Source organism: Artibeus jamaicensis, unplaced genomic scaffold (genome assembly GCF_021234435.1).
Source record: "Artibeus jamaicensis isolate MK-2021 breed Jamaican fruit bat unplaced genomic scaffold, CSHL_Jam_final contig_387, whole genome shotgun sequence".
Lineage (NCBI taxonomy): Eukaryota > Metazoa > Chordata > Mammalia > Chiroptera > Phyllostomidae > Artibeus > Artibeus jamaicensis.
This window is the reverse complement of record NW_026521812.1, coordinates 46170093-46180917: the sequence shown is the minus strand read 5'-3', so window position 1 is coordinate 46180917 and position 10825 is coordinate 46170093. Positions and strand designations below refer to the sequence as shown.

Here is a 10825-nt window from a genome sequence, read left to right as displayed (position 1 = left end):
AATAATTGAAGAATTCACAAATTTTCTCCCAAATTAATATATGTAAAATACTTATTACAGGGCTTTAAATAGTGACTTTGATTAATATTACCACATACATTTCTTCTGACATTCCACTTCAGACATCCCACTTCTAGAAAATTATGAGTAGAAATATGTAAGTAGGCAAAGCTTTACTAGAATGTTTACTGTAGTATCAATGGCAGCATTGCAATATTTGAAATAATTTTTCTGCAATTATATTTTATTGGTTGAGTAAATTCTAAGTAGGCTGTATATTTTCTTCCTTTAAAAATTGTATGTGTATGTTTGTGCATATACACACATATTCACAGCCATAGAGAAAATGGTGTGCAATGATTATTTCTGGAACTCAGTAATGAGGGGAAGAAGAACTTCGAGTTTTCCCTTTATATGTTATTGTAGTGTTTGATATTTAAAAAGAATCACCTATAGCACCTTTATAATTTTTTTATCCTCACCCAAGGACATTCTTTCATTGCTTTTAGAGGGAGAGAGGAAGGGAGAGAAACATGGATGTGCAAGAGAAACACTGACTGGCCGCCTCCTGTACGCACTGGGACTGGAGATCACATGCCCAGACTGGGTATCAAACCCACAACTCAGGCACGTGCCCTGACCAGTAACTGAACCACAGCCCTTCAGTTACAAGATGATGATCCAATCAACTGAGCGACACCAGCAAAGGCACCTTCATAATTTTTTTAAAAGTAAATCTAGGGAGTTTGTATTCCACTTCTGAATTGGAAGCTAGCCAGCAGTGTACTTCAACTCTGTACTAAAAAGCGTTGAAAACTTTTATAAAGTGTTCACAGGATACCAGCTATTTTTTCTTTGGAGTAAAAGTGGTTTTCAGCTTATCTAACACTCATGAATTAAGGTACATTTCTGAATCAGAAGCCAAGGAAACTCTAAACAAGATTATTCTGTATAGAACGGTTGCCACCTGCAGTAGATTAATGAGAGACTAGGGACAATGACACAAAATATAAAAATGACGGAGGGACCCCGCTTTGGTTGATAATCACAAAAGCAAGGCATCCAAGGCCCTGGGGAACAACAGCCTTTTTACAAGCCTCCCTAAGCAGCGTAGGCACTATTCTCCATCTTAAAAATTCAAGTCTTCACCCAAGAGGAATCCCCAGAATCCAGCTTTCCTAGGTACTCATGCAGTTACCAAACTTCTCAGGAATGTAAACGAACAAAAAAAAATTACATTCATAAGATAGCTCCTCTGTTCCTAGCACGGCTATATTCTTCCACAAACAGAAGGACATTGCTATGGTCTGAATGTCTCTCCAACATTCACGAGGAAATCTTATCATCCAAACATGATGGTATTAAAAGTGAGGCTTTTGGGGGGGTGCCTCAATCACGAGGGTGGAACTTGGGTGAATGGGGTCAGTGCCCATGTGAAAGAAGTCCCAGAGAGCTCCTAGCTCCTTCTGCAATCTGAGGACACAATAAGCCTGTGGCCTGGAAGAGGGCCTTCACCTGGCTGAATGGCACCCTAATCTCAGACTTGTAGTCTCCAGAACTGTGAAAAAGAAATTTCTGTTGTTTATAAGCTACTCAGTCTGTGACATCTTGTTATAGCAGCTTGAACAGACTGAGATAGACACTGTGTACAAAATTCAAAAGATCAGGCTCAAGCTTTGTTTTTTCTTCTTCCTTTGGGCCTGAAGTAAAGCACATACTCTTCATGTCCCCATGTCTTAGCCTAGGAAGGACCTCTACCAACACCTGTGCCAACCACTTTCTGAGGCTGACTCAAGGCTGAAATGTGGTCACGTTGGGTAAGACTTCCAAAGCTGTTAAGTCCTCAAAGAATGGAAAAGTGTTTTAGTACAAATCTGACTCAGTATTATTTTGAAAGTGAGAAATTTTCAAGGTTTATGCTTTTTCACTAGTTCCGATTTAGCAGAATACTGTTTATAAAGACTTAAAAAAAGGGATTTTTATTGTTTTGTATGTGGTAATCCTTGTGGGCCACTTCTGGTATGAAGTGTATTAGGTGTAATTCTCCACTGGCACTCACAGATGACTTTATTAATAACATTTTTAAATGCCACAAAAATTAAGAAACAATTGTATTGGACTTATTAGAGATACCATCGTGGCACAGACTGCTGATGGTATTCTTTACATCTTCTGCAACAATCAAATAAAATGCTGTCTAAATTTAGTAAACACACTACTAAGAGGCAGGTATTCTGCAAGCAAGAAAACCTTTTATTTTAAACCACAAATAGTCAGCAGGTGGCCACAACTATCCATGTTTCATTAAAATCACATAAACCTAGGTACAAAAGCACCACTGATTATTGCTCTAGAAAACTGCGTGAAAAATTCAAATATGCACAGTAAAAACACCACAGTATGCACAGGACTAAATTTTTAAAGCAAATGCATGGAATGCTGAATCAATTTTACACACAGCTTCCAATAGTCAATGTATTTTACTTGAGGATGATGAAAATTTCCAAAAAAGATTTGATTATGAGAAGGTAAAATGTCCATTCTTATATAGTTTTGTATGCCAACTAGTAGACTTCTAAAAAATTAGCATTTACAAAATACTTGGTAAAAATAGCTCTTAAAAGTTGTCCCAAGAGGTACATAAAATCAACCCCAATTTGTCATGACAATTCACTCTCCCTTGTTATCTACAGATTCAGTTTTCTGTGCCTGTGAGAAAGAAAGGAAAAAAAAGATACGGTTACTATTAAAACAATCATAAGCCAAATAAAAATTCACCCCACCAACACACACACTTGAAAACACCTGTTTTTTAGCGACGCTACCAGAAAACCTATTTCAACTCTGGGTGTAAAACAGACAAGGCAGGTATATTTATTACACAAACACTTTGCTATATTTACTGCTTTCTGCTTTTCAAACAGCCACAGAAGCTTTTGCTGCAAGCTCCCACTGTTCATAATAAACACCACCACAACACTATCTGATTCTAGTCACTGCAAACATGCAGAATTTTCTACTGTACCCTTAACTCTCACTGTTTCAATCTGCCCTTTTACTGACAGTGTGCTGGGTGGGGTACCTCTGCAGGCTGAGACACTAACAGTTGAGCGAGAGATGTAGATCTGCAATAACATTACAGGCAATGAAAAGAGACATTAAGAACATGCTATCACCAGCTGAAGGATCCAGCAATTTCTTAAGACACTGATTCAATCAGTGGGAGGTATGTATGCAAAGTACCTCTTCAACTTTAGTTTCACCATTTTCAGATGGTGCAGTACCTTCCTTTCCAGCTTCCTGCTTCTCCTCCTTCTTCGCTTTAGCACCTTTGTTAATCTTTGTTCCAGGTTCTTTCTAACAGAGGATCAGAGCACAGAGCATATTAGACATGGTGTGATGTTAGCTAAGATCAGTCAGCCTCCGTTTAAACTTGAGCCAGGGCCAACATAGTGGCTTGGAGGGGGAACCTAATTTTGCTGGGAATCAGCTGAGTTCTACTGAATCTCTGAAATGTAACAGGCTGTTCAGAGAGTCCACTGGACCTTCCCTTCTGGGAAAACACGATGATTCCCCTCATGTATGTGTTCGTTGAGCCTCCTCTCTTGGAGAAGTGGAGAGAACAGCAGCCGTTGGTGAAGGATGAGGCAGAAGCTGGGGGCAACCCAGAAAGTGAGACACTTCCTGTGGGGACATGGGCTTGAGCAGTCGACTGATTAGAAAGCTGAGAGACAAATTGAAAATGAAGACCCAGATCGTAATTTCAAGACCACACTGCAGAAGTGAGAGCTGCTTCAGAATCACCTACTCACATAATTGCAAACATTGCACAAGGGAATTGTGAGGTTATATGAGAAAAGCAATCAAAACAGGGTCTGGCATAGTAAAAAGGTCATATAAGTTTTTGCTGATATTAGTTATTTGTTAGTATTAATTATTACGTGATTATTATTAGTTATCAGCAGGTCTACTAAGACCAGTGACACAAAGTCAGAAGTCCCTTCCCCAAGTTCTCCAGCTGTTGGCAACAGTGCTGCCCACAGTTTACCCCTTCTGTGCCTTGTGTGAACAGCATGTTCCCGAGGAAGCTACCAACCCCCCTTGGACATGAGGCTTCTCAGAGCAACATGCTCTGCTTTCTTCATTTTCTTGACCCAATGAAAAACACACCCCTGGTAAAGCATAAAGCTGTGCTTCATGCCTTTTGAGAAAGCCTGGAGCAGGGGTAACAGCCTTCTAGACAGTACATTTAGCCTGAATCATTAAATGTGATCTTTCCTTGGATGACTTTTGGATATGATATTATAATTTATTCATTATTTAAAAAGACAGAGTGGAGGTGGGAGCACCTCATACCTTAGCAGATGTTTTTCTTGGTTTAGGTTCAGGTTTCGGTAGAGCAGGTTTCTGTAATGATAAAATACATTAGACAAATACTGACAAAGACGACTCTCAGCACCAAGAAGAACACAAAAAGGCTATGAAGACAACAGTCCACTTTGACTATGATTTTGTTCATGTAAAAATATTTGGTTCTATGTTCAGCACCCTATAACAGCATACAGATCTCTGCACTTCACAACTATTTTCATCCTTGGTTCTCAAGTGAACGGCAGGTGAGATTTAAAAGCCGACTCATTATGCCCAGGTCCAGAATAGCTCTCCGGGAACAGGTTTAGGCTTCTATCTCTGATGCCTCTGCACTTCCTTTTATCACAGCGCAGCAGCAAGAGGGATGACTCAGGCTCCCAGCCAAATGACTCAATGAATTCGGTCACACCAGCCTTCCCAACGGTGGAGAAATCACAGCACAATCACAGGCAAAGCCCATCTAGTAACGAAGACTGCTGCCTGTGAGGTGCTTCAAAATCATTTCCAAATCCTTTCGCCTCTGATGTAGCTTTCAAGTTCTGGAGCTAACTGACTTCCTACTTTCATCATCTCCAATGTCAGCTCAAGGTGAAAAGAGTCTCTCGCCCACCCAGATGCTGGGCTCATTTTGTCCTTAGAGCTCTCTGTTAAGAAGATGATTATAATGACAAAATATTCACTGTTAGCTCCCAAAAGTTTAAGTTTTTCACAGATTAAAGTAACCAAAGAGCCCACTAGACAACTATTTTTTCTATTGCCTGGTATGGTTCTCCTGCCCTGAGCAGTGCCTGCCTGCCCTGCAGCCACAGTGCCCTCCACACAGGGCTTTGGCCCTGGCCCACTGCCCAGGGCACTGAGCATGGGTGGGACATTGGGATGCTGGGGAGGGCGGTTTTCCACGGCTATAGTAGGGCAAACATTTCTGTCACGGAGCTAGGGAAAAATAAGTGTACGTCTCTCCTGACACTAGGGGAGAACGGTTTTTAAATAGAAAACACTGGCCAGGCTCTTCCCTGTGGAGAAAAATACATGTTTTTCCCCAAAGCCTCTAGGTGTTTCAGGTTCATATTGAATCTGGCCCTTTTCATCAGGGGCATAAAGTAACATTGTTGCCAGTTCAATACCTGAAGACTGGCTGTTAGACATGACCTTTCAAACAGAAAAAGAAAACTGAGCTTGAAAAGCAAGGAATGCTTCTATTAACCTTGCCACTCCAGAACTGCAGTCTGCTCCCCGATTGCAACAGCTTGCGTGGCTACAATTCTTTCAGGATTTTTAAAGTTTTATTTCGAGCTTTGATATAGTGTATTAACATATGCTTATTTTCTCAGTTTACATAATATAAAAGCAAATAATTTCCTTTTATATTATTACTGTAAGACGGCTCTTTCCCCTCCGACTCAGCATTCAAGTGTTCTGATGGGACTGGAGATGATGATGTTTCACAGCCTGTGATCCCACCGGCCTCTGAGGAGGCTCTGAGTCAGCACCGCAGGCAATGACCTCAGGGGAAGGTGCTTATGTTGCTGGAAAAGGCTTTCCTGGTGCTCAGGAAAAGCCTTGTTTTAAAATTTGAGGAGTATTTGACTTCGCAATGGCTTTCAGTAAAACCTATATAGTTAAGCCTCAAAAGAGTTCAAACTAACTTCTGAACCCTGGTGAAAGTTACTAGTGGAGCACACCATGTCTGAAAGCTTTGGGGAGATCTGGATGTACAGTGTACACACACCAGTGCACCACCTCCCTGCTCTTAATCTTCCTGCTGACTCTGATATCGCCTCCTTAGGTTGGGACTCATGGGAAACACTGGCTCACTCAACTTACACCCAGTTACACTTCTGAACTTGTGGCTGGTCCTCAAATTCATTTCTGCTTCGATTTCATGATGTGTGCCAGCCCTGGGCATTGGCTGAGGATGAAATCCATGCTTCCCCAAAGGCCAAAGGAGCTTGCAGCTCCCGTACTATCTAGAGTAGGGCTGTAAGTTGTCAGCCAAGAGGTCCATGCCTTTCCATTACATCTCAGTGGGCAGTGTGGGCTGCTGGTATTTTTTTTTACCCAAAGCCTCCACCAGACAGCCAGGCTGACCTGTGTTGGCAGAATGAAGACTGGACATCACTCAGCAGGGCAGCAGGAAGGAGTGCAATGGCCAACCAGGAGTGCAGTGTGGTCACAAGAGCAGGAGCACACTCATCACCAGGACGTGGCACACCTGCCCATCTCTGCTTTCAAGATCTAACCTTCATCTCCTCCCTGGTCATGGCCCATGGAGGGAGACTCTAAGTGGCAAAGTGGAATCATTACTTTTTTCAAAAATTTTCTAATTCTGAAATGAGGCTAAAGCATACAGAGTCAGAGAACTTTCAGAAGATTCTGAAGTATGAGTTGTAGACAGAGAATCAGAATTCTTGTCCTCTTTAACACATCATAGGTAGAATGGGAAGGCTACAAGTTTGCTTAATGTACTTCTTTTGTTTCAAAGATCTACCAATAGCAAAAAAAAAACTTCTGTGCTTTATAGCCTTGGTCATGGGGATGGCCACTGGTTTTCACTAACACATCTGATCAAGGGGACTGCTCTGCAACAATGGTCGCATTTGCTATGTATTGCGACTACGTGACATCCAAAAAATGAACAAACAAAGAAACTCAAGGGAAACACTAATCTTCCTTCTGCTGCTTCTCTCTGGGCAGAGGAAACATGTTCTCACAGGAACTAACCCCGAAGGGGTTCTAAAGTACTCACCGCTGACAATCTGGCAGACCGTCTTGGGGGCTACAAAGAAAATGGAAAAATACATACTTTGGGGTGATTATATACAACCAAATCAATTTTTTAAAATTCTTTAAAATATTTATTGAGAGAATGTAATGTATGACTCCCATCAAGCTCTCCAGGTGAATACAGTGAAACATGTCAAGTAACCCTGGGCACCTAATGTTTACGAATACGTGCTTCTGAAGAGGTGCAGGCACCCTATTAAAGAAGTGGCTTCTCCCAGTTAAGGTTGTGGCAACCAGGGAAAGAAAAAGATGAATTCAGGCTCCAAACCACAATCTCTGCTTTTGTGATAAAACTGACAGTGGAAACACTGAAGTGCTATTTAAGAACTAGTTTCCAGTCTGACTCTGGTTCCTTACAATTGGCACCAAAGTTTATAGTAATTACAAGAAAGTTGCATAATTGTGTAGAAACAAAAAGAGCAGGAGTTCCCTGCCTTGTTAGAAAAGAGAATGACTACAAGTTTTAGTCAGTTAATGAGAAACATTTCCTTTTACCTGTTACAAAATAAACAGTTATTTCTCCAGTTAATAAATGCATATGTTAAAAAACTTAAATAGAGTAAAAAGTTCACTAATCTTTTCTTGTAATTTGGTAGTTTGGAGAATTTAGAGAGAAACTGTGTTGAGACTGAGGTTTTCCAGGAAATCTTTACTTCTTTAGTGATGGTACAGGTTAGCAAACGAGATGGCAACAAAAATTTAAAATAACAGAACTCTTCTGGACATTTCAGAAATAAGCACACAGAATTGGTGCTTACCACCAGCAAAAAAAAAGGCTCCCCAATGGACTTCACATTCTAAGAGTACAAAAAGTATATACTCCATAGTTTTTGTCTGTTTTATTTACTGCTCTAACTCCAGAGGAACAGTATGCCATCGAACACATTGTAGATACTCAACATCATTTGTTCAAAAAATGAACTCAAACTTTTCCCTTATTCTTGCTGCGTTATCCATACTTTGCCTTATTTCAATAGCTTAAATGCTTCGAATAATTTTGTTAAGGGGTCAACCTAAATGGTCAATAACAGCCCATGCCATGAGTGCAAGGAATCATGAAGTTCTTAAAGCGGTGCTTGGGTTGGTTTACGTCGGCTGGTCAGGCCAAAAGAAAAGAAATATTTCTTGCCATCTCCAGACCTAAGAAATTTGTTGCTGAAAATAGCCACAGGAAGCTAACCTCATCTTTCTTTAAACTACAGAAGGAAATGAAGGGCTAGAGCCTTCGTGAATAATTTTAACCCTGGGTTCTCAGGGAAAGACCAGAGCTGGACGTAAGGCCAGCCAGCAGCATGTGCCAAGATGAGGAGCCTGCAGATTAAGTGGTGGCTGTGATATATTCACTGCAGAGGGAAAGAGTTACTGCTTGGCACACAATGAGAGGAGTGCCTGCACCACAGGGAATACCGCATCTGTCAGGATTATCATGAAGATGAGCCACAAGTCACTGGGAACCAGAACCCAAGTTCGATGATGCCTTTCTCAGGATGGTTAGTTGCAGGAATTGGGTATCACTGAAGAATAGGCAACATTATCAAGTTAAAAAGGGCAGCAGGTAGGTGATTTGTGCTTCTTCATCATGGAGTCAGAGCCAGGAGGAGCAATGAGTACCCAGCAATTTCCAAATAGAGCTCAGCTTTGATGCTTCTTTGCAGCCTCAAGAACTACCCACACTGTCTTACAAGTAAAGCACAGGCAGCATGAGTGTGTTCAGAAAGAGACTCTTTGAGAGGAAAAGTGGCAGACTCTATGCCAAAGAGGCATTGAAGAGACCTTATCTGAGTCCCTCTCCAGTTGGCGTCACTTTCATGAATCATGTTGGCCTTACCTCATCATTCTCTTCACCCGTCTCCTGTCTGTGGCCCTCAATCCCTGTAGTTTCAATGCCAACTAGGGCCCCTCGATAAATGTGGAGCTGAACAGAATGGGTAAGCACCAGAAATGTACAGCAAGTGCAAACCCGGGAGAGATGCTAAGGTCACCACCTGATTTTAGTGCACTTGGTACATGACTGTATTTTCATCAACAGCAAGGCAAGTTCCTCCACCAGCAAAAAGATTATGACTTGCTGAAGACTCCAGGGATAGTTAGCATATTTTAGCAATGAAGTCTTTTTCAATTCAGTTATATACATTATTTTTTAGACAATAATGGACCTAATAACACTATTGCATACTTAATATACTACAGTATCCTGTTAATATAAATTTTATATGCACTGGAAAACAAAACAATTCGGGTGACTTTATTGTGATATTCGTGTTATTGTGGTGGTCTAAAACCAAACCCCCAATATCTCCAATGTATGCCTATACTTGGGTACTATTCATTTCAGGGCCTGAAAAGGGGCCAAATATGTTAACCATTACTCATGACTGCCTCCCTATCCATCAACTAGCTGCCCTGAAAAACACTGAAGTGAGGCCAAATCATGTGAGAAAACCCCCAACTCATGCTCTTGCTCCTTTCCTCCCAAAGAAAACAGCCAAACATATGCAGAGGCAGGGTGTTGTCAGAGGGCCCTGAGGGATTTCAAGAGAGACATCCCAACCACACAGCTGCTCTGTGCGGCCTAAAAGCGGTTCTGATGCAAGGTACTCACTACCGTTTTATAATTTGGGCCCAGCACACGAGTTGCTAAATCAAAAGACTAGGAAACTAATGCAAAAGCAAAATTTGCCTCTCTGGGTTGTCTAAAGCAACAAAGCTCCAAAAAGCACGTCTTCTACTATAAAATCATTTTATGACTTTCTGCCTACAATTTAACAGCTCTTCTTCTTTCTATGCTGCAAAAGAAAAAAGAAGAATTTTTCTTAAATTTTCCTTTCTAGTAGCCTTCAGAAGAGACTTTCTTTTTCAGCATAAACAGTGGAAGCTGAGATGAACCTTTCACGCAGTCTCAAGACTGGGTACCCACGCAAGTATGTGCACCTTCCTAGAGAGCTTCATCAGATTTCAGAGCCTTAGATTCTATAAATGATTGGGCTATATTTGTTAGATATAAAATAGACTAGACTCCTATTTCTTTCCTCCACCAGAATTTGCAGTATTCATTTGAGACTCAGGCTGTTGGGCAAGACCACTATGAAAATAAATATAGTAAAAATTTCTCTCTATTTCTTGAATGTAAATCCTCAGGAAAAGTGGCCAGAAGAATGGTTCTCAGGGAAAGAAGGCAGGTATTTAGAATGACAGGTAACCAAGAAAGTTCCAGAAACAATGTGAAGATCTGTCACTGTGATATGTAGATGCTAGACACAATGGAATTATTCACAAAGCATTTACTGATTAACTGATCATTCCCTGGGTTGGAGAAAATTTTGGTGAAAGCTACTCTGAAAGACATGGAATCTTTTACTTTTATGTTCTGGAGGAAAAAACAACCTGGCATGGAATTCTAGTCTTGCTATGATAAAGTTCACTAGGATAGAGATAGCTAGATTCAAGTAGAATGACTGGACTTTGCTGAATACTGTTCGAAACATATGGTCATTCCACTGGAATTTGGAAGTATGTTTATTTTTATGCTCTTTTTTAAAAAGATTTTATTATTTATCTTTAGAGGGGAAGGGAAGGAGAGGGGGAGAGAAATATCAATGTATGGTTGCCTCTTGTGCGTCCCCTGTCAGGAATTGGCCTGCAACCCAGGCATGTGCCCTGACTGGAAATC

The 10825-nt window shown here is 41.0% G+C and overlaps 1 protein-coding gene across 1 annotated transcript in view; it reads right to left on the bottom strand.

Annotated features, from left to right (window-relative positions):
• Positions 1-2232: 2232 nt before the first annotated feature.
• HMGN3 (high mobility group nucleosomal binding domain 3) overlaps positions 2233-10825 on the bottom strand; it is a 45967-nt gene continuing 37374 nt past the window's right edge. Inside the window, exons 5-9 of the mRNA XM_053664751.1 lie at positions 7118-7147; positions 4357-4407; positions 3244-3357; positions 3083-3125; positions 2233-2709 (exon numbers count right to left, since the gene is read on the bottom strand). Coding sequence (XP_053520726.1) covers positions 2696-2709; positions 3083-3125; positions 3244-3357; positions 4357-4407; positions 7118-7147 — 252 coding nt within the window. The 3' untranslated portion in view covers positions 2233-2695. The remainder of the gene's footprint in view (positions 2710-3082; positions 3126-3243; positions 3358-4356; positions 4408-7117; positions 7148-10825) is intronic.